Below are 25,061 nucleotides of genomic sequence, written 5' to 3' on the forward strand. Positions count from 1 at the left end.
GGTCAAAATAATATGAAAAGTAAACAAATTAAAATCTTGAAGCGAAAAATGTTGTTTGCGAAAAATACGAGATCTAACTTTGTATATGACTCTTAACGGTTGCAAAAATAAGAGGTCTTGCAGACCAAACGGGGAAACGCTCTATAAATTTGGGAAAATTTAGTCAATATGGTTCAAACTTAACCTGCATGACCGTAATAAAAATTTACCAACCGAAGGAATGACGATTGTTAATGAAACAGCTGTCATTGAATACATACGTTTTTTGTTCAAATAATACTTTCACATGCAATAAATTGATCTCAACCATTAGCCTTTTTACAATATTCACTGTCATTTTTAATGTCCATCAATTAGATGTGGAAGATCCATCTACTTGCAGTAGGACAGAAAAGGTAACCAAAATGCTTTAGGGGTATAACATCGGTTTGGTATTTTCGCTTTCTTCGTCTTCAGGGCATAGGAGAACAGTTTTAGGATCCCTGTTCACAGCCGATGCTCCCCATGGCTGCAGTTCAGCTGATCCAAAACAGTACACACTTCCTATGATGAAGTAAACGATTGATGTGGTCACCAATACGGTACTCCAGTTTTTCAATGTTTGCTACAATATGAAAATAGGAAAGCTATATTTATTCGCACTCAAATTAATAAAAAATAGACAGTTTCATGCTAAAAGCAAAAGCGGAAAAAGCATTCAAACTTCGATGCACTAAAGCGCCTTTCAGTTCTATCACTGTCTGCTAAAAACAGGAGATTTTGCAAAGCAGAGAAAAACGCAGGCGTTCGCGTTAGAAGTTGTCATATCTGGAAGGCGATATGTAACTCAACTGCTAGAAAAATGGGCCTACTACAAAAAAAAAAAAAAAGCCAATCAAAAGAAAGAATGGGGAAAAGCAAACTGTACTCACTGCTGCTCCAAAAGTGTGTTTTGTGTAAATCGCCTTTGAAGTTCAGATCCTAATCCTAGTTAGACTTTCATTTAAAAAAAAAAAGTTCCAAATCCTCATATATAGCGGCACCTACCCCCAAAACAGGAAGAGGATCTTCTACCATTCAGACTGGTTAAAGAAATGCTCTTCTTGGACGAAAGAAAAGCCATGGTTCCCTGGGAACTGAGTGGTAATAAAACCCATGAAGAGCTGCTTCCGCGGTGTAGAGCTGATGGTCCGTTGTACCTGTGAAAATGCGGAAAACGCCTCCAATCTAATGAAACCTAGTCATCTAACTTCTCGCACTTGTTATATTGCACCAAATTTAAAAGGTAGAACGAGAGTGTTCGAAGACTTCAAAACAGTACCCAAAAGCAGCTTCTTAAGCCGTCGCTTTAGAATGACTGTTGCACTTCTAATTTTTGCTTAATAGCATCACAATACTTTTAGAATATATTATATTGCACAGAATTAAAAGGTAGGACGAGAGCTCGGCAACTTCAAGTCAGCATTTAAAAACAGCTACTAAACAGTCCATTTTACAGTAACTGTTACACGGTGAACTGTGTAGTGTTTTCAGTTCTTTTTCGAAATAAAAAGCAGCAAACTCTTTTAATCGCTCCCCTAGAGTGTGGCATTGAACCTTCTACCGAAAATGCAATCAAACTGCTTTATGGGTATGACATTTGTTTATTATTTTCGCGTTCTTCGTCTTCAGGGTCTAGAAGAATTGTTTCAGGCTCCATGTTTCTGCTTGAAGATCCCCACGGCTGCAGTTCAGCTGATCCAAAATAGTTGTACATGCTTCCCATGATGAAGTAAACGATTGATGTGGTCACAAATACGGTACTCCAGTTTTTCAATGTTTGCTACAATATGAAAACAGGAAAGCTATATTTATATGCACTCAAAACAATAAAAAATAGTTTCATGCTGGAAGCAAAAGCGGAAAAAACATTTAAACTTCGATGCACTAAAGCGCCTTCAAGTTCTATCGCCGTCTGCTAAAAGCAAGAGATTTTGCAAAGCAGAGAAAAACGTAGGCGTTCGCGTTACTAGTTGTCATATCTGGAAGGCGAAATGTAACTAAACTGCTAGAAAAATGGTCCTACTTCAAAGAAAGCCAATCGGAAGAAAGAATCGGGAAAAGTCAACTGTTCTCACTGCTCCTCCAAAAGTGTCAAAGTTTTGTATAAAACGCCTTTGAAGTTCAGATCCTAATCCTAGGTAGACTTTCATTTAAATAAAAAGTTCGAAATCCTTATAATTAGCGGCACCTACCCCCAAACAGGAAGAGGATCTCCTACTATTCATAATGGTTAAAGAAATGCTCTTCTTGGACGAAAGAAAAGCCATGGTTCCTGGGAACTGGGTGGTAAAACCCATGAAGAGCTGCTTCCGCTGTGTAGAGCCGATTGTCAGTTGTAACTGCGGAAAACGCCTCCAATCTAATGAAACCTAGTCATCTAACGCAGTGATTTTCAACCTTTGGGCAAGCGGACATATAGAAAAGAAAATGCATTTCAACATATTTAATAATTATTAAAGTAAACAACTTCTGAATCAAAACTTACTTAATAAAAACATACTACATTAAAAATAAAAAATAGTAATTATTAGTGCCTTCTTTGGGCCTGTCTTGAAGAACTGAGTTTTTCAAAGGAAGGCTTAGCATTAGAAATAGCCACACTCGGTTCTGTTTCTAAATTTAGCCGAGATCTAAATTTTGTTTTCAAAGAAGCCATTGCAGAAAATCTAGTTTCACAAAGGTAGGAAGCTTAAAGTACTAATAGTGTGAAATGCTCGTTTTTTTAGTACGCAAAAAGAATCCTCTGCTCCTGACCGAAATTCAAAAAATGATTTATTATTAAATTCTCTCTTGGTTTCGCAACTTGTCGTTTAGTCTGAATTTTTCTTGATCAATGGATAGTCCTTCGGGAATCTTATGAAATGGATTTCTAACCACCTCATAACTTGCTATCGGTTTTTCGTCAGCAAGAAAATAATTTTTAAAATTTTTTCTCAGCATAGTAGTCTGGGAGCTAACCGATTTAAAACTGCAAATTATGATAAGAAGATGCCACTTGGTAAGAATGTTGTTTATGACTATACAATGAAATTAAGATCCAGAGGCACTTTCAATAACAGTTTAAAGTCAAGATGGCGGCGCTTTTCGAAATGGCTACCCATTTTTCACAACATTTAATATTTGTCGTACAAAAGAGGTTTTTATATCGAATTATGGGTTTTTCAAGTCGCAGATTTCGCTTTCTAGGTTAAAAAATAAGTTAAATGTTCATTTTGGTGCTTTTTTTAAACCTAATTTAATTACTTATAAAAGAGATTACATGCTTTTCAATGTACCAATATAAAAATCGGAAAAATATTAAATGCAAACATGTGCAAAAATATTAATATGTCGTTAGTCAAACACTGCTTCATTGTTCGCATTCATTTTTGCATTTGCATACTATTTTGCCGGACAGATCAACACTTCTGCAGCTACACTTGTTTTCGTAGATTTTGCACGTGCGCTTAATGAGCTCAGTGCACGAGTCAGAAATTTCCGATAACTCCGACCATTTCAGCTGCCAAGATTTCCCATCCAACAGTCATCCCCATTCACTTGGGGATGGAGCACGTATGATTTGTTTGTCAGCTTGTTCCCAAATGTGTCCAGCCTGGAAAGCACTACGCAATACTTGTTACTGTAAGGCACCCTTTTTTAGTAGCAAACTTTCAAGTGGCCGATTTTTTGTCATAAACAACGATTTCCTTGCATCATAGTTACGGTATAACTAGTGGAACAGTACAGTAGCACTACGTACCTTTAAAAAATGTCGAAAATCTCATCAGGTAAAGAACTTTGAGGTTGCGAAATAAATAAAAATGCCGCAGTTGCTTCTTTTAATATCATCCAGGCCTTCCAAGTCAATTTTTAAAGCTTCCCAGAGAAGCTAGGAATGTTGTTACAACCAGTGAAGGCATAAAATCCTGGAAAAGTTAATGCCTTTTCTTTCCCAATAGCTTCATATATGGCATGAACCGGAATGAATCTGTAGTTCTTTCCTGCTCTATAAATAATCCAATGTAGACAAGGAAAAAAAGTAAGACATTGCTAAAACTACGACATCCTTATTAAGAGTGCGAATGACATTATTCCTGAAACCGTTTTCTAACATGTCTTGAAAATGTAGTATCTTTCTAAAGGAACGTTGTTCTTTTTCAAAGGTTGAAATATTGTAACCGATTTTTTCAAGTCTTTCTTCCCTGATGGAATAGTTGAATTCCCAGTGGACTCGGCTGCATGAACTGTAGCATTGACATCACTGAGCACAATAACTCTGCTATCGATTATAAGATCCTGGTCATTTTCCAAAATTGGATTTCCAAGCTTTTTCAAAATGGTATAAAGAGCTCGAACCTTAGTAACAAATTTAACTTGAAATGAGTGGTACTGCTCAAGATGAAGCCGACTATTTCCTTTATGCTTTAGCTTAATACCACACTCAAACTATTTTTTACTTATCTTATTTCTGGTCCAGAAACCATTCTTTAGTGGAGATGGATCCTTTTTTGCATCTTCTTCCCATTTAACTATTTCATTGTGTTCATGTGCATGGTCTATTCTGATTGCTGAGAATAATCTGTTAGATTTTCTTATCACAAACTGTCCAAAAATTAATGATCAATTTAGCTCTGGTAGTTCAATCTCTGCATCATAAAGGTCTTTTAGATGTGTTGACAACCAACGTGCGTAGTGATGATGATCAAGCAAAAATAAAATAAATAAATATAAATAAAAACAAGGAATCATTCCGTTCAAGCACTGACGGAACAAATGTAGTTTCGATCTCTGATTGAGCGAACAAACAGGAGCAACAGGATTTCCGTATTAAGACAAGTTAGCCAATATTTAAACGAAGCGTTACTCCCTTCAGCTCGTTCTTCACACCATGCCGGAAATTCAAGCTTGGAATCTGCTTCTTCATAAACATCAAAAAGCAAGTGATACAGGGTAACAGCAGTTTTGCTCTAGCTTTCTTAACGTGCTTAACTTTCGAATAACTTTTCGCAACTGTTGAAGTTGCAATATCAGCAAAAGTAATTGCACTACTCCATCCACTTCCTTACATCCAATTGATCCAGCGCCTTGAGAAAAGTTTTTAAAATGCACCAAACATGATGCAAAATTTCTTTTCACCATATACTTCTGGGTTATTCTACAGAATTAATTTTGCTTTTGCAAACAATTGTTGATCCAATGCCATGACAGAATTTCCATTAAGAAATAGCGTAACTGGTTAAATAAGTTCATAGCATACTGAATCATTACTATTAATATTGAATCTTCGTAAAATAGTGGTTAAAAGTGTGAAAATTCGAGTCTTGAAATTAGCTGGAGTTGTCTTACAAGATGCATGTTGGTAGGCAGCCCACGAAACATAGTCCCATATTGGTACCAGTACTGACAATGTGTTTCAGCCACGTGATATTTTCCTTCTTGTTGACTATGGCAGATAGTGAAAACATAAGCTTTGATTTAGCATCGGAAAAAATTGCAATATCAGGTTCTTTTGAAGAAAGGATTGTTGGTCTCACTACCGTAAACTCTTCTGGAAGACCGGGCACGCTTCATTTTTTTCAAGGTAGTTATCCTGCATATTTTAGCGTAGGGCAGTATATGTACAAACAAATGTAGTTTTACAGCAAAATTAAAATAATTTAAAAAAATCAATTTTTGTTGGATTTCTCGGTTTTTTTAGTGTTTAAAAACCGCCTGAGAACTAATAATAAATACCACTTATAGTCTTATATTGGCTTTGGCTCTTGTTTCAATACAAAAAACAAAATCTTTGACTTGAAAAATTTATAAATAGACATAAAAACCTCTTTTGTATGACATATATTTAAAAAAAGAATGTGAGAAGCCATTTTGAAAAACGCCGCCATCTTGGATTCAAACGATTTTTGAAAGTGCTTCTGGGTCTTAATTTCATTTTATAGTCATAAACAACATTCCCACCAAGTGGCATCTTATCACAATTTGCAGTTTTAATAACCTTCTTCAGCTATCCCATCTAGCTTCAGTTTCAAATTTTTATTGTGCCTTCGTATTGAGGGGGGGGGGTAGGAGCGTGAGCTTCCGTCAGTGTTCAAAGGGGGGAGTACAGCCTAAAAGGTTAAGAACCCCTGATCTAACGCCTTTTGATTTCTTTGCTTGCTTGGGATTACATAATAACGGCAACTGGTTTAAATGAATCCTTTGGGTTTAAGTAAATTCTTTTTGTACAGGCTGCACCAGTTACGCGAAGCAGTCCGCAACATCATAGCTGGTGAACTACAGGATATGTTGAAATTTAATGGATTCCTATGCATATATGGGCAATTCTCTAGAAAGGTGTTATTTTGCACTCCATATTTTTCAACTTTTCACTATGGGAACCTTTGTTTCATTCTTTTTTACTTTCTTCTATATCTAATATATAGAAGAAAGTATTGGATTCGGGCAAATTTTCGAACGTTTTGAGGTGTGCTGAGTCCATTTCGACTATTTTTGGAAAATGTCTGTCTGTCTGTGTGTGTATGTGTGTCGCATCTGTGTGTGACCAGTTTCTCGTGGCCGCTCTACAGCAAAAACTACCGCATGAAATCGAACGAAACTTGGTACACATATGTGCCCGTATGTGAACTTGTGCCCATTGGTTTTTGGCGCGAATTCCTCCAAGGGGGGTGGAGCAGTGGGACGTTTTTTTGAGTTACGCGTGATTGCTATTCCTCAGGAAGTAACTGGCGGAATCAAACAAAATTTGGTCCATATGTTGCCATTAACAGGAACAGGGGCTGATTCAATTTTGGTGTCAATAACTCAAACGGGGGTTGAGCTATAGAACGTTTTTTGTCGTCAATTGTGACTGCTGTATCTCAAGAAATAATGAACGGAATGAAAGAAAAATTTATCGGCAAGTAGCCCTTAGTGGGTATAAGAGCTGATTTTATTTTGGTGTCAACAGCTAAAAAGGGGGTAGCGCAATCGCCCGTTCTTTTTTTTTAATTGTGAGTGCCCTATCTCAAGAAGTAATGCTACGTTCTGGTTGAAATTTGGAATATATGTGAATCCATATGTAAACAGGCTTTGGTTCAATTTTGGCGCCAATCGCGCCAAGAGGTGCTGATTTATTTTTATTATCATTATTTTTTAGCGAATAAAAATAGTTTTATTAATGCAACAATAAGAAAGATAAATCGTAATAGATTGTCGTCTGCGTATTTCTCGTGATTTTAATTGTATGGAAATGATCGGAAATATTATTTCAATGATTTATAATTTTTAACTGTTGCCATCTTATGTTTGTTAACAAATAAAATATTTGTAATTAATTCAAGCAAGGCTTTTAAAATAACTTTCAATTTTCCCTCTTTGCTTTGCTTTTGCAATAATTCAGACATTGGGATGGTTGTCAAGTTTTTGCATGTGTAATTTCGTTTTTGTTGGGAATATTGATTCCTCGTCAAGCATGGGAAGGGATCAGAAAAAAAAAAAGAAAAATATAGAAGAAAGTTTCGTGATGGCCACAACATACTAGTTTTGTCCTGATTTTAACTGTTATGCTCCCTTGTGAATTGGCCGAATTCCAAATATTCGGCCATAATCTGGCCGTACTTAGGTATTCGGTCAAATAACTAGGGAGCACACCAAATAAAATCCTGACAGGAAGTTCGCATGTAAAGTTTTAAATTGCGAACTAACTGTAGAGATTTTTTTTTTTTGCTGGCACTATAATCGTGTTTTTAAGATTTCAATCTCGAAACTTTTCCAGGGGAAGGCCATCGAACTTCCCTGTTCCCAACATCAAGCGGGAGCGGGGTGCTTTGTAACTTGAAAAATATATTACTAATTATATCTTTTGTTACAAAGACAACAAGTTTAATTATATTTTTTAATTAGTAATATGATCCTAGTTGTAAGTGCAGGTTTGAGCAGAAACATGTTTTCGGGGGTACTCCCACGGACAGTTTTCTGAGTTACAGTTGAAAACTAAAGCAATTTAGACTTTTTCGTCGTTAGACGAAGAAGAGTTTGGGGAGCCTACCTTCGAAAATGTGTTTCGAATTTTAAGTTTAAAAAATGTAACTGTCAGCCATCTTTGTTTATGAGAGGAAGGAATAGATTCAAGGACCGTCTGACAATTTTGCAATGTTATAGTTTTGAAAACTCACTTTTAGACGATCTTAAGGTGATGATAAAAATAAGAAGCAAATCGGGGAGCTTCCGCCGAAAATTTTTCGAAATTGAAGTTTCAAGGAATAACTATTTATTATGAAGTTATAAAAACGCATTTTAATCGATCTTTGGTGATGTTGAGAACAGATTAACTTTTATGGCCTAACCCTAGAAATATTTGAAAAAAAAAATCTCAAAAAAGGGATGGTATTTTCCCTCTTTGTAACGAAAGGAAAGGTATGAGGTTCAGGGAAACACTCCGACTATTTCTCGATACTAGTTTTAAAAACGCAATTTTTCACGTTCTTTGGTGATACTAGATGAAAGCTGGTCCGGATCTGCGTACCCGCAGTGCGGGGAGACTGGAAACGTCCTTAAAAGCCCCATTGGCCTAAGAAATTGAAAAAAAAAAAAAGTAATAAGATTTATTAACGCAGTAAATATACATTGCTGGCCTCTGGAAAGCCTTACAGATTTATTGCAGGGGGCCCAAGTTTTAAAGATCCGGCCTCACGGAGGTAAGGTTCGTGATTCCGTAAGGATTTCGAGATTGTAGCTCGAAAACCACTAGCTTAGAGACAATCTTTGGTGACAGTAGGGGAAAAAGGACAGTTTCGCGACAGCAGGCGGATCGCCGGATCAGCAGATCCGCCAGTGACCTCGCCTGGTTGCGCCATCCCTCCGCCGTCCCTCCCCCTGCGCCTGAAACTTGAAGAAGATGACGGGGTTTTTCCCGCGTTCACGTTTTCGCGTGCCCGCGTTTTTGGACTTCGTTTTAGGGAATGGCAACACTTTGTAGAAGATTAGGAGGTTTTTACTTTTTGGATGGCAACACCAAAGTTTTTAGTTTTCGAGTGGCAACACTTGTTGCTACAGAAATCGAACACCCAAACTTTGAGTTAGCAAAAACGTATGCTAACCACTATGCTATATTTCCCATTACTCTTTCAGTCTTAATGTGAATCTGTACCATGACAACGAATATTACAATTAAATTAATTTTAAAACCATCAATTAATTAACTCTTTAGTACTAATCAAGACATCTCATTTACTAAATTTCAGCTCATAATTGAAACTATCATCATTATTATTATTTTTCATAATAACAAAGTTTTCCACTTAAGTAAAGATTTATTTAAATACAACCCATTCGAGATTTTAGATTTATTTCAATGCTTTGTGGATTTGAAATATATTTTAAACTTTGATTTTCTTTTTCATGCATTTCAAACTTTATCATTCTTTTTTTTTTTTTTACAACATTGATTCTTTGCATGAATTTCAAAACTTGCAATCAATTTACTCTTAGCATTAATTAACACTTATCATTAACAAATTTTCATGGAATTTTTTAAAATCATCTTAAATATGTTTATTTTCTTTTTTTTTTACTTTTATACAACAAAATATTTTTTCTAACTTGTTAAATTTTCTTAACTATTTTTTTTCTTTGTCAAATTTACAAAATAATTTTTCTAACTTGTAAAAATTTCGAAGAAATAATTTTCTTAACTATTTTTTTTTTTTTTACTTTCACAGAACAAAATATTTTTTCTTACTTTTTAAATTTTCGAAGAAATAATTAACTTAAATATTCTTTCATACATTTTGAACTTTAACGTTTTTTCCTGTCATTTAGCACTTTGATTATTTTTTTTCGCTATTTTAGCGTTTTTCAATTATTTTCAGTCTTTAACTATTTTCTTACTTTTCAGTCTTTAACTAATTTCAAGCATTTTTCAACGCGGCTGTTGAAAAAAATACTTTGATCCTACAGAACTTCGCATCGTCCACACACACCGATGCGAATTGAGGAAATGACTTTATCAATATTGCTATCTACCCCTTTACCGATAACAGATAACAAACCCCACGTGCGAGTATGATTCACCCCTAGCAAGCACATCTTGTGAGTGATGTCACTGTTTCTGACCAATTAAAATTAGTTCACGTTTCTCAAACGTCACGGCAAATCTCAATCATAGATCGTCAATAGCCTGATGCCAGGTTTTCCAAACAAAATTTTAGATTTTAATTCATAGTTTCGAATTAATTTCTTTTTCATTTCAAACTTATAAAAAAAATTTCCAACTAGTAAGAATATTTCTTTCAAAACCAAATTTTTGATTCAGAACAGTATGTTTTCAAACTTGTAATATTTTCCTACTTAGAAAATGAAATCAAATATTTTTTTTTTCTTCAATCATATAAACTGTTTTTAAGAAATAATTTCTCAAACTTGTAATATTTTTCCACTAATTGAAAAAAACAATTTTTTTTTCAATCATATAAAAATAAATTTTTAATCTTACAAAAATAAATTTTTCCGCAAAAATATTTTTTTCAAAACAAAAAAAAATAATATTTTTGTAACATATTTTTTTTTCCTTTTCAATCTTTTTTTTTTTTTTTTTTTGCAAAACTTTTTTTTTTTTTTTCAAAAATTTTCAAACCTAGAAAATAAAATTTTTTCAACTGAATCTTCAAACGCAATGATTTAATTAAATTTAAAACTCAATAACACTTTACTCTTAGTATTAATAACCAATAGCATTTAACCATTTACTCTTTGCACTCTAAGTATTAATTAACACACACGCATTACAAATAATAATAATAATAATGTCTAAGATACTTACAAATCATTCACTCAAGCTTTCAAATATCCATCTAGCATGTTATTGTTCATTCGTGTGAGGGAACTTGTAATTAAACTTTACTCATCAACCGAAATTATAAGCGAAAATATTACATTTTTAGCACTTAATATAATTATACAATTAACAAATTGGTTTTAACTTTGAATTTATGAAAAATAAAAACTATTACACACTTAGTAACATATCTTTCGATATTATTTCATGACAAATCACAAATAGGTGAGGGTCTTTTATTGATCATGTAACCAACTAAGTTAGGAAAGAGCGTTCTTATCTCATATGAGAATTTGAAGGTCTATATTAAAATTTTTCTCCAATATAAGTATATAGACACGTACGAGTTTGTGTATGTGAATATAACTTTGTATTGTTTTTAAAACATTGACATGTTTAAGCATTATGCTTCTAATTTTGACTTTCCACTTAGCATAAGTCGAAGTCCTTCCCATGTATTATTCTATTGAAATATCACAAAAATTATATTTTCATTCAGTCTTAATTACAAAACCATACAATGAGATGAAGACAACACCGATAGTATAAAGATTACTTACAAGAAAGCGCATATAAAAAATATATGTAACAGTGATTTCAAAGTATAATCCATCAACCATATTCAACAACTCAATAAAAACACAAGTCTCTTTTAAAATGATAAACACAATTTATTCACACACAGTAAAAGACAATTAAATAAACTTACATCTTTAAGTAAAACTCTTCAAAACTTTCAAGCATATTTTTAACATCGATTGCATCAAATAAATCAGACACAAGACATTTTAAACATGGACTATCAACATTCAAAGTAACGAAGTCACGAGCGAAGTTTTCCCAATTAACATTATAAAGAGCCTGTTCGAAAAAAGCTTCGAACCCTTGTTAATGATTCACACTCATGCACTCTCATGTAAAAAATGAATCCATTTCTACAATCCACACATTCTTTTTTTGAAAGGTAGTTTATGTTGCGTATGAGCTCATCAAATAGACACTTACGTAGAAAATCAGACAATTTACTAACTCCTTGTGATGTATATGTGCTGATTTTATCACATCGACAATCACAGGGATATTTTTTCTCAATTTCCGAAAAGATGTACTCTTTTAGAGTATAAGTCATAAGTTTGTCTTTGACACTACGTGAGATACAAGGGGACGCATAACACAATTTGTCAATCTGGCTTTCCAAAAGTAGAACTCTATCAGGCATCTACTGGAACACTTCTCGTCTCAGTTTGAACAATCTTTGCACACTAACACAGATGTTACCATTCACACTCTCGTTGAATACACATAAGTCCTTTTTTATAACAAAAGCGAAATCACGATCTTCGATTAATTTTTGATTTATATTTTTACGTTCTTTAAACAAGTGATCTCCACGCAACTGGTTCTAAGGAAATACCATCCTTAGTTGGTCGAAGAATACCATCTTTCCCACACGTATATTTCCTAATATGCACGCGTGTACGTTTCCGAAAAGTATTTACTAAAGTGAAAATACAATCACCCAAGTGTATCATATCGTCAAGCTGTGGAGTAGGCTTAATGTTCGTTTTCGTGCTCGTTACATTCATCTGTTCATCTTCAGGCTTCAAAGTTTCAGAACGATTTTCACCAACGTTACTCATTCTCAACTCTCATAGGATTAGGAGTCACAGTACTAAAATAACTTCCTGTGAACTTAAAAAATAAATCAAACTAGGTTTTAACACTAGCGGGTGAAGAAAAATCCTAAGTACATGGAACAAAATTTCACGACGTCTTTCAAAGCTCAGAATCACTCTGAAAATGATTCTCCAAACATCCACTATAAACCAATGAATATTCCTTTTAACCAATAAGAAGTGTTCATAAGTCTCTTGCTACTGACGTCATAGAATATCACACGAACTTTTGAGCAGAGTTGAGTTGTTTTCCACAGTATTCAGATTTTTAGAAAATGCCAACACTTTGACTTCCAACTTCATCCTGACCTACTACGAGTAATTTTAAAATGGCAATAAGTTTTCACATCACATCGAATGCCGATGACGTTTTCGCATCTCGTGCAAATTGACATGATCAATTGCACGTGATTGACCATGTCATGCGAAGCTTTTTTCGCACAGGCTCTTTATAATGTTAATTGGGAAAACTTGGCTCGTGACTTCGTTACTTTGAATGTTGATAGTCCATGTTTAAAATGTCTTGTGTCTGATTTATTTGATGCAATCGATGTTAAAAATATGCTTGAAAGTTTTGAAGAGTTTTACTTAAAGATGTAAGTTTATTTGTCTTTTACTGTGTGTGAATAAATTGTGTTTATCATTTTAAAAGAGACTTGTGTTTTTATTGAGTTGTTGAATATGGTTGATGGATTATACTTTGAAATCACTGTTACATATATTTTTTATATGCGCTTTCTTGTAAGTAATCTTTATACTATCGGTGTTGTCTTCATCTTATTGTATGGTTTTGTAATTAAGACTGAATGAAAATATAATTTTTGTGATATTTCAGTAGATTAATACATGCGAAGGACTTCGACTTATGCTAAGTGGAAAGTCAAAGTTAGAAGCATAATGCTTAAACATGTCAATGTTTTAAAAACAATACAAAGTTATATTCACATACACAAACTCGTACGTGTCTATATACTTATATTGGAGAAAAATTTTAATATAGACCTTCAAATTCTCATATGAGATAAGAACGCTCTTTCTTAACTTAGTTGGTTACATGATCAATAAAAGACCCTCACCTATTTGTGAATTGTCATGAAATAATATCGAAAGATATGTTACTAAGTGTGTAATAGTTTTTATTTTTCATAAATTCAAAGTTAAAACCAATTTGTTAATTGTATGATTATATTAAGTGCTAAAAATGTAATATTTTCGCTTATAATTTCGGTTGATGAGTAAAGTTTAATTACAAGTTCCCTCACACGAATGAACAATAACATGCTAGATGAATATTTGAAAGCTTGAGTAGATGATTTGTAAGTATCTTAGACATTATTATTATTATTATTTGCAATGCGTGTGTGTTAATTAATACTTAGAGTGCAAAGAGTAAATGGTTAAATGCTATTGGTTATTAATACTAAGAGTAAAGTGTTATTGAGTTTTAAATTTAATTAAATCATTGCGTTTGAAGATTCAGTTGAAAAAAATTTTATTTTGTAGGTTTGAAAATTTTTGAAAAAAAAAAAAAGTTTTGCAAAAAAAAAAAAAAAAAAAAGATTGAAAAGAAAAAAAAAATAATATGTTAAAAAAATATTACTATTTTTTTTTGTTTTGAAAAAAAATATTTTTGCGGAAAAATTTATTTTTGTAGGATTAAAAATTTATTTTTATATGATTGAAAAAAAAATTGTTTTTTTCAATTAGTGGAAAAATATTACAAGTTTGAGAAATTATTTCTTAAAAACATTTTATAGGATTGAAGAAAAAAAAATATTTGATTTCATTTTCTAAGTAGGAAAATATTACAAGTTTGAAAACATACTGTTTTGAATCAAAAATCTGGTTTTGAAACAAATATTCTTACAAGTTGGAAATTTTTTTTATAAGTTTGAAATGAAAAAGAAATTAATTCGAAACTATGAATTAAAATCCAAAATTTTGTTTGGAAAACCTATCATCAGGCTATTGACGATCTATGATTGAGATTTGCCGTGACGTTTGAGAAACGTGAACTAATTTTAATTGGTCAGAAACAGTGACATCACTCACAAGATGTGCTTGCTAGGGGTGAATTATACTCGCACGTGGGGTTTGTTATCTGTTATCGGTAAAGGGGTAGATAGCAATATTGATAAAGTCATTTCTTCAATTCGCATCGGTGTGTGTGGACGATGCGAAGTTCTGTAGGATCAGGGTATGTTTTTTTCAACAGCCGCGTTGATTTGCCGATATCACGGCATGCCTTCTGCAAATCGACAATGGGCAACCAGCCGTATGCAGCGATTTCAAATAAAACATGCGTGTAGTTGTAATTTTGAGAGATTGAGTTATAATTAACAATAAACTTATTACAATTTCATTCATTGTTTTTAAATAACTTCCTGATAGCTGGTACTTGAGGGATTTCAAATCAAAAAGGTTAGTATTTTGTACTTAATTTTACTCAGTATTTAGTTATAACTTAATTTGTCGAATTTTAGATTAAGTTTCTTAATTTAACGTATAGCTGACCATTTGAATGTATCGTTCGAAAAGGATAGAGACTAAAATAAATGATATCGATTCTGTTAAAGAAATTAGTTGTTAAAGTAAAATAAAATATTATTGGGAAAATGAAATAGTCAAAGTGATTCTAATTCATGACGGTTGAAAATTTTGTTTTATTCTAACAAGAGTGCTTGTATGAAAAAAAAAATAATAAAGTAAAATACTATGCGATAAAATGACTAAGTTAAATAATAATCAAAAAATAATTATTAGAGTTGATTGAATAAAATGTGATAAATTAAATGAAACTCTTGCAAAGCATATAAAGTGATGAAATGTAACTTGAGTGCGAAATTTGCTTACTGGAAAAAAATTAAATCAGTTGATTTTTTAAAATTTCGTGAAAATTTGTTAATGATAAGTGTTAATTACTACTAAGAGTATATTGATTGCAAGTTTTTAAATTAAATTGGATGAAAATTGTAGACCTGATAATGTTTCGAAAAATTTGAGGGTTCGATTCCTGTCACTAATTGTGAAAAATTTCTAAGTTTAAAAATATCGGAAAAAAAAAACGATAAAGTAAAAACAAGCGAGAAAATGATCAAACTCTAAAATATACTTAAAAAAAAAATCGAAATCACGAAAAAATAATCTAAGTCTGAAAGCTTGAAATTAGTTAAAGACTAAAAAGTAAGAAAATAGTTAAAGACTGAAAATAATTGAAAAACGCTAAAATAGTGAAAAAAAATAATCAAAGTGCTAATTGACAGGAAAAAACGTTAAAGTTCAAAATGTATGAAAGAATATTTAAGTTAATTATTTCTTCGAAAATTTAACAAGTAAGAAAAAATATTTTGTTGTATGAAAGTAAAAAAAAAAAAAAAATTGATTTATTTTTATTCGTAGTAAAAAAAAAATTACGAGTAAGAAAAAAATAGTTAAGAAAATTATTTCTTCGAAATTTTAACAAGTTAGAAAAAATATTTTGTCGTATGAAAGTTAAAAAAAAAAATTAGTTAAGAAAATTATTTCTTCGAAATTTTTACAAGTTAGAAAAATTATTTTGTAAATTTGACAAAGAAAAAAAAATAGTTAAGAAAATTTAACAAGTTAGAATAAATATTTTGTTGTATAAAAGTAAAACAAAAAGAGAAAAACATATTTAAAATGATTTTAAAAATTCCGTGAAAATTGGTTAATGATAAGTGTTAATTAATGCTAAGAGTAAATTGATTGCAAGTTTTGAAATTCATGCAAAGAATCAATGTTGTAAAAAAAAAATGATAAAGTTTGAAATGCATGAAAAAGAAAATCAAAGTTTAAAATATATTTCAAGTCCACAAAGCATTGAAATAAATCAAAAATCTCGAATCCGTTGTATTTAAATAAATCTTTACTTAAGTGGAAAACTTTGTTATTATGAAAAATAATAATAATGATGATAGTTTCAATTATGAGCTGAAATTCAGTTAATGATATGCCATGATTAGTACTAAAGAGTAAATTAATTGATGGTTTTAAAATTAATTTAATTGTAATATTCGTTGTCATGGTACAGATTCACATTAAGACTGAAAGAGTAATGGGAAATATAGCATAGTGGTTAGCATACGTTTTTGCTAACTCAGTTTGGGTGTTCGATTCCCGACACTCTAAAAATAAAAATAATGAAATTCATAGAAATAATCAAAGTCCGGAAAAAAATATTCAAAGTCCCGATAGATGGCGCCACGAACGTTCTTAAAAGTAAAAATCGAAAAGTTAAAACTTTGGTTACCATAGCAACAAGTGTTGCCATACGAAAACTTCGGTTGTCATGACAACAAGTGTTGCCATTCCCTAAAAGTAAAAACCTCCTAATCTTCTACAAAGTGTTGCCATTCCCTAAAAGTAAAAAACGACAAAGTCCAAAAACGTGGGCGCGCGAAAACGTTGTCGTGCGAAAACGCGGTCGTGCGAAAACCTTCGTATAAGGTTAGAAGAAAAAACGACAAAGTCCAAAAAAGGCGCGAAAATATTCAAAAACGCGGGAAAAAACCCCGTAACCTTCTAGGAGTCCTCGCGGCGGCCCTGGGAGGCGGCTCAACCCAAGGTCACAGGAGCAACCAGGCGAGGTCACAGGCGCAGCCGGCTGCGCCTGCTGCAGCGAAACTCTCCTTTTTCCCCTACTGGTGACGTTAGTAGGAGGACAGGTTTGGAGGCCCCGACTCACGTAAAATATTCGAAAATTAGATATTAAAACCTCATTCAAGGCATTTTCAAGCGATCATTGTTGAATGATGTCATTGTAAATTTAATTTTAATATCAATAAAATTGACAATACATGATCATCATACTCTTTTTTGCACTCCTTGGCGGTGCTGTTGCCAACGGCAAATGTCTCCTCGAGACCCCCCTTAATTCAGCCTCTGCAATCCATTCTTTTATTAATGTAATAAAAACTAAAAAATATGAAAAATGATAAACTTTGGAAAATGTACGACTTTTTCATACAAACTCACACCCTACTGACCTTTTGCCTACGCCCAGGGGTGTTAGTGATCGGAAAATTTTGGGTTGCCGTTTCCGAAAATTTTGGTCTAGCAACATTTTAAAACTAAAAAATTGTACTTAAAATAAGAAAAAAAAACTTTAAAAATGTTTTTTTTTTCAATGATTTTTGTACGCATATTTAAAGAGTTTTGACGTGGGGAGGGTCGAGCTTCCGAAAATTTCACTGTCTTCTGAAAATTTTACTTGAGCCTACTTGTATCCCTGCCTACACAACTGTAGTAGCTAGATGTTTTTTTTTTTTTTTTTTTTGTGTGTGTGTGAGAGAGAGAGAGAAATGTCTTAAACGAACAGTAAGATTTGTATTTTCGTTAGTCATAAATAAAAGTATTCTCTTTAACGATTAAATTTCTAATTCAAAAATCCCACATTTCTGAACTTGAATCTTTGTTGCACATAGTAGCAGGGAAAAACTTTTTATGTTTAAATTTTGACATTTAATTATTTGCTCGGCTAATTTTATGTGAGAGTGAGATTAAAACAACTGCTTTCACACTTCTTATGAAAGAAAGACTATTGTAAGTGTGAAGTTTAAGTACCTTCACGCTTTGTCTTATACTATTCTTTTCTAGTTATCGACGAAGGGAACGATTGCACTTGAAACTAGTTGGCTTATTTCCCCATCCCCCCTTTTTTTTTTGCATTTGTTCATATTTTAACATTTTCAGTGATAAGTACCCCATAACGAAACAGACTATTTTTCAAATAGAGCATTTCACATCTAACGACTATATATAAACGAAATATTACCCTAATCCAGGATGCACGGATATGCCTCTGGGATTATCAAGTCCTTCAGATATAAGAATTTTTCGGTATTTCTGTGTGAGACTTGCTACTTCAATGGTATCTTTGCCTGAATCGGTCCAGTATATGGTCCTTCCTAGCCAATCAACAGCGATTCCTTCTGGTGCGAGCATATCTATGAGAAAAAAAAATGTCAAATTAAGCGTTAGTTATGGAATATTTGTTGGCTCACGCTGTTAGATGAATTGGCTTATATTTTTGCACATCGTGTGCAAATGTATATTCAAAAGCATAGTGCATTTTATTTTCATTTTTCTGGCTTGACTGAACAAAAAATTGAATGTGATATGAATGCCACTTTTGGCGAATAATATTGCCGGTAGCGACCGTAAAAAGGCAACAGATGCGATTCCCGCTCACAGTTGTCATTTCCAATTCCTTTTGTGTTCCGCAACTATCGTGCGTTATTTCTTTCGATGCAAATGTGAAATTAACTACATGCAATGTATTAGAAATGACTTTCCAATATTGATCTCTGAAGTGAACTGAAGAGGAACCTTGCTAAACGCAAACCAAAACTGTAAACTGAAACGCGAACTTTCAAATCCAAACCAAAACTTTTTCATTTTTGTTCCGCGTTCGCGTCCATATTGTAAAACAGTCAGTCTCTCTCGAACCACCGTAGTGTGTAGATATGTGATGTAACGTTAGCTAATAAATGTATTTAATTTCTTTATTAGTTAAATTATTGAGCAGTGACTACATAAAGCATGTAATAATGACAACACTATACAATTAAAAGAAATATAAAATGATTATAGAGAGAAGGCCCAACGTGAACAACAGATGAACAAATGAAGGTAAGCTCTTTGCTTATCTATTATCAATCTTGTTTTATTTAAATTGATTTCATAGAAATGGATAATTATTATTAGAATGGCCTACCGAGTCATAACACAATGAAGGTAAGGCAGCTTTTCAATCTGCTTACACAAGCTTCTAAATGCTGGTATTTTTGTCTTCCTATGCTTCTTTCTATACTGGCCTTAAAGGTTTTTTTCAGGCTAAAGTATTAGTCTGTAATATTTATGATAATGAAATACTTATTTTTTTCCTGTCTTTTTTACTTGTATTTAAGGTTAGTAAATATTACTTAAATGATTTTTTATCCTTAGTTTAAGATAGTCCAATTTCACAAAGGAAAAAAAAAGTTTATTGGGCCTTTAAGTTTTTACTCAGACTGTATTTACTCCCGCATTTAAATGTTCCCTGCCAATTTTTTAAAAATATGAGCGACAAATTGAATCCATATAAAATGAAAAGCTTAATTGCCAATTTTAATCATGCGTAGGAAACCTTGCGCAAACACGGGTAAGACCTCAAATTGTAAAATATTCAGAAAAGTAACTTTTAAAAGCAGCCGTCATACCGTCGGAAATGACCATGGACACGTCAGACCCGTTGTAATTTGCTCTTCGTATTACTCTCAAAGATGCATCTGCCCAATAAAGTTGTCCTTCTTTACAATCCGTGGCTAGTCCAACTGGTGTCTGGTTTGGTTCCATTAACAAAAGTTGTCCTGGGTTGCTTTTGGTTGGAGTTGTTGGAACGCGCAGCAGAGACATTCCGTGTGCAAACACCAAGTAACCACCAACGTGTTGTGGAGCAGCTACAAAAAACACATCAGTAAATGAACATCAACTTTCAAAATAATAAGCATGTGTATTCACAAATATATTTCTACTTTTTCAGGAGAATTTTGATTTGATTTCAAATGCAGTAAACTACACACTGACGCATATAAAATTCTCCAACCGACCTCGACAGACTAAAGTTAAGGCCTTTCGTCGAATATCTTTTCTTCCCTCAGCTCACATTAGCAAAGAGACCAACTCCGAAAAAAAGTACATGCAGTTTTATATTACTATTTTGAACTTTTAACATTGTTATTTCTTTAAATTTACTCTTTACAAGAAGCTTACACACGAACCAAAATAATAGTAGCAGAAGCCTGTTGCATTTAACACCAGTTTTTCACTTGCGTATAACATTGAAAATTATTAAATTAAGAAATCAGATGTTGAGTTGAATGCTGAAGAGTGCAAAGTCATAAATGCGGAATCCTCTGGACCGTTCATTCCAAGTTCCGAATTTTCCCCCAATTATAAATTAATAGCATTTTTCTTGTCACAAAACTAATCTACCGTAGCCCCATGAATTTTTCCGCGTGTAGTAACTACTGTATGCACGTTTACAATGTTAAAAATTTAAATATTTGTTTTCCCCCAAAAGAAAAAAAAGAAAAACACTTTTACCACATTCAAAACATTTTAGTTTCAAATCTTCAGGGTATTTCCACATTATTTTATTTGGTTCCATCGAACGTGACTGACAGTTTGCTACTTCATCAATTTTTATTTCGCTCGTAGCGTTTTCGAACTGAGAATCTGAAAATGACCGATTAATTGTTCTGATTACTGAGGAAAAGTTCTGCAGGAGTGCTCACCTAAGGGAGGGTGCTAAGGGCTATTATTCATTCTGGAGGGGGTTTCTTGCTTTTTTGAGGGGGAGGGGGCCCTAGCTCTTAGGGGAATGGGCACCCATGGTTCCTGAGAAAGCGTAATATAAACAATTAAATAAAAGAAAAACGTGGTACATTTGAATAATTAGTGGTAATAACAAAACCTAGTATATAATAAGCGTAGAAAGTATGTAAACCCTCCAATAACATTATATTCTATTTCAAGAAAAAAAAATTAAATTCCATAAGCAAATCAATTTTGGAGAATTCTTTAGTTCGCATTTCCGGATATAAGAGTTTCGTTGTGTATTATATATAAGCATCAAAAATCGTTACAAACAGGCAATACTTCTGAAAAATATCTACAAATTTTTCTGATCTATACAAATTTTGTTTTTGAAGTTCCATGTACAAATCCCGGTGTCAGAAACAGCACGACGCTGGTCTCAGCTTCGTGATGAAGTCTACGAACTAGTATTTCATAGTTGAGGGAAAAATAAAAAAATTAAAAAAACACGCTTTAGTAGCAAAATGAACTAAAAAGTTAAAAATAATCTTTGGATGACAAGTATATAAAGTAATTGACCAAACACTTAATTTTACTGTAATAAAAAAGAAAGCGGGGGGGGGGGGGGGTGCGTTGCCTATTTACATTTTTGTTTGGATAACAAGTGAAAGAAGTTTAAGACAACTGATAAGAAGCCCGCCCACTCTTTTTTTTCCTATTACAGTAAAATTAAGTGTTTGATCAATTACTTTATATACTTGTCATCCAAACATTATTTTTTACTTTTTAGTTCATTTTGCTACAAAAGCGTGCTTTTTTAGTTTTTTAAACTATTATTTTACTATAATGGAATGTATCTTAGTATTCTATTGCATTATTTGCATCAGACATTTTGAATGCTTTCTGGTAAATTCATGTGCAAACATTGTTACACTCCGCAGCTCTGATTTGTACGTTCTAAGTAATTCTAATAAGCCACTGGCTATTTGTCCAAGGAAAGTTGGACCCACAAATATACAAGTTAAGCTAATAAAAGCGTGTTAATTAGAATAATCTAATAACTTATCATTAATAAATTAATTTGATTATAGAATATTGCATTGTCATCGGGTCTGAGATAGCATTCAAAATTTTAAAAGAATCCGATCACAGAAAGGGGGCGAAAATTGAGTTGCAAGATTATAAATTTAATTTCGGTGTATAGACGGGATTAGAAAGTACGCCCAATGATTCCCGGAGATGGATGTCAGCGAAGACCCGCGCCTTGACAGCTCGGCCACGAACGCTCATGAAGTGGTGGAATATACTAACAGTAATAAGTTACTAGCTCTTAGTCCAAAGAGAGTTACTCACAAAGATACAAGGGAAGCTAATAAAAGCATGTTAAAAACGTAAAATTTTAAAAGAAAAGAAAAGTCTTACATTTACTGGAAGATTTGTTTGTTAGTTTCTGGGATATGATCCGCAAGTAGCCTATTATACTTGTATTCAGGGCTGCGGAGTCGGAAGAAAAATGGTCGACTCAGACTCCAGGATTTTTAAACGTCCGACTCCCACTTTTTTCCTTATTTTCATTTATTTTTTCAAATCACCTGCCCCCTCATGGGAAGGGGGGAAACCCCCTAAACAGATGACTGAAATATTAATTCCTTTTTAAGATTTTGTATTTTATTGTAAATCTAAGATGCATACAACGTTAGAAATTCAACTTGAAAATCAAATTACCCAATAGTTGCTATTTCTACAGTGAGATTACTTAAAAATCTCATTTTTAAAAAAATTGAAAAGGATTAATTTGCTCCCCTTTAATGTTTAAAAAATAGATATTGATCAAATTCTGTGCTTCCAATTTTTGAAAGCACAGAAAAAAGTTTTGAGAGAAAAAAAAATCTTTTTTGCTAAGCCAAAAAACTTTTCTTGAGAGGGGGCGGTGCCCCCTCCGGGAACACCCATCTGCTGGGTGACACCTCACTGTAAATTCAGAGTTTATAAAAATTGAAATACTTTAATACTAAAAACAATCCCCAATAATAAATCTTAAATTTCATCATAAAAATTTAAACAAAAATATTGCGTTATATTTCAGAGAGAGGTCGGGTAGATGTACATTATGTGACCAAAAGTATTCGGACACTTTCAAAAATTTATATTTTTACGGATTTCTCGAGAAATAAAAGACTAATTGCTCTGTAATTTTTTTCACATAAAAGGTATACTTGAGTCGCCATTTTCCAACAAAAATAAGTCTACTATTCATTTAGGGGGCGAACAACAAATTGAGGAAACAAAAAAAGATTTTTGATCATTTTTTATTGTAAATAGCCAGGAATAAACTATAAATTTCAAAAATAGCTAAAAAACTTATCTGAAATTTATTTTTATATTCTCGTGAAAGTATTTCTTATAACCAACGGAGGTATAAGCATTTCTTTCAAAAATGCAAATTTTTTTTAAGGTATTCGGCTTATATCAGGCAGAGTTTTCCGTCAAAAGTTACTAAACGTTTAGAATATTTGACAGCATATTAGAGAAACATAATAATAAAATTTGAAGTTATAAAATATTGAAAATGTAATGAAATATAAACGTTTAAAGCAATCAATTTTTCATTGCGCATGCGCGAAAGATAGCAATTTATAGCCTTCATAATCGAAACCCCAAATCTATTCTACATCTCATAAAAAAATTCTACCTTGGTTTCTTTAAAATCTGATAAGTTATCAGCGATCTAATGAGCCGAATTTTAATAATTCTTAGCAGTTAAGAATTTGAAAATCTATGAGCTTCACTGATTACTCTTGTTATTTTTAGTCTTTCAAGAAATGTCTGTAACTTATCTATATACAAAACGGGGTTTTTTTAAATAAAAGATCAGTAGCATATGATTAATTCTAATGTATTTCAGAACAAAAAATATTTTTACCAAACGACTTTTTAAAAAAACGTGCAAGTCGTTCGAAACTAACAGATGTCAAAATATGAATTTTTAAAGATACGACGTTCACTAGCCGTAAACTCACCAGTGCAGGAAATGCCGTCTCCTATAAATCCTTGCTTGCAATGACATGTAAATTCTCCTGTGGCTTCATTGGGGACACAATCGGCATTTCGATCACACAAGTAACGATCCTCTCGGCACGATCTCAAAACGCGACAGTCGTGTCCATCGCCATCATAACCAGGTAAGCAACGGCATCTGGTATTGAGAAAAACTGAGTTAAAATATGCTGATGTATGAAAATGTTATATATTTGTACTTAAAGGTTAGTTTCTCAAGATTTTAAATATTTAGTAAGCTTAAATGTGTGACCCGTTTGTGGAATGACACAGAGTCAAATGGTTATTGACCTGTTCCCACGTCATGATCAGCGTGGCGTTCGTCAAAGAGCACATAAGCCCCCGAGCCTTGGGGTCCTTTTGGCTCAGCTGTAAATGTACTGAGTTATCATCACAAATGTCCGTTGATCAATTCCCGCCTAGGACAAGCACCGCTCACCCTGCTTTTACAACCGTACGCCACAACCAGCATGCCTAGACTGTTGGCCACACAAGCGATTATCCTTTGCCGGAGATGGTGTACATCCTGAATTTTCCCATTTTGTTGATGTCTACTCAGAAAAAAAGTAGCATGGAGCTAATAAGGGCTTCGTAGAGGCTGTATCGGATACTTGAAGTAGCTTAAAATTATAAAGCGGAAATCACACTGCGTGAAAATGGAATGGACTTTTGATTTTATTTGGTTTCTAAACATTGCACATTGCACTTAACAAAAAAGTCAGCAAATAAACTTAAAATGAATGCAAACAACTGCTTGCGTGTCGTGACTAGGTTTTTATACTTTTACGTGATACATATCACGTGATACAAAATTTACATCTTTTTTTGCGTTGGCAGATACTCCCCCTGCAGTCCGAAAAGCGTCATAATTAAAACCGGACTTAAGGGCGAGAGATTCTTTCAGACTTTCTGACAGTATTTTTAACGGTTCTGAACTTAAAAGCTCACAATAAAAAAAAGCGGATTTGAATTTATGCATAGAAGCAGGAGATTTTTTTCCATCTATGTCCAGATGAAACACTTTATCATTTCTGGAAATTATTTTGTGAGGACCAACGTAAGAGGGCTCCAGGGGTTTACGCACACGATCAACTAGCATAAAGACATGAGTTATAGATGACAAGTCTTTAAACACAAATGTAGAATCTTTTACATAACGAGAAGCTGGAGCAGGTCTAAGTTTTCTCATATGTTGC

The 25,061-nt window shown here is 33.1% G+C and overlaps 1 protein-coding gene across 1 annotated transcript in view; it reads right to left on the reverse strand.

Annotated features, from left to right (window-relative positions):
- Window positions 1-1,641: 1,641 nt before the first annotated feature.
- The window catches only part of LOC129230150 (nidogen-2-like), a gene marked incomplete at its 5' end in the record, with an annotated part of 71,986 nt that continues 48,566 nt past the window's right edge, over window positions 1,642-25,061 (reverse strand). Inside the window, 4 exons of the mRNA XM_054864552.1 lie at window positions 1,642-1,801; window positions 18,284-18,455; window positions 19,710-19,949; window positions 23,829-24,004. Coding sequence (XP_054720527.1) covers window positions 1,792-1,801; window positions 18,284-18,455; window positions 19,710-19,949; window positions 23,829-24,004 — 598 coding nt within the window. The remainder of the gene's footprint in view (window positions 1,802-18,283; window positions 18,456-19,709; window positions 19,950-23,828; window positions 24,005-25,061) is intronic.

Source organism: Uloborus diversus, chromosome 9 (genome assembly GCF_026930045.1).
Source record: "Uloborus diversus isolate 005 chromosome 9, Udiv.v.3.1, whole genome shotgun sequence".
Classification (NCBI taxonomy): domain Eukaryota; kingdom Metazoa; phylum Arthropoda; class Arachnida; order Araneae; family Uloboridae; genus Uloborus; species Uloborus diversus.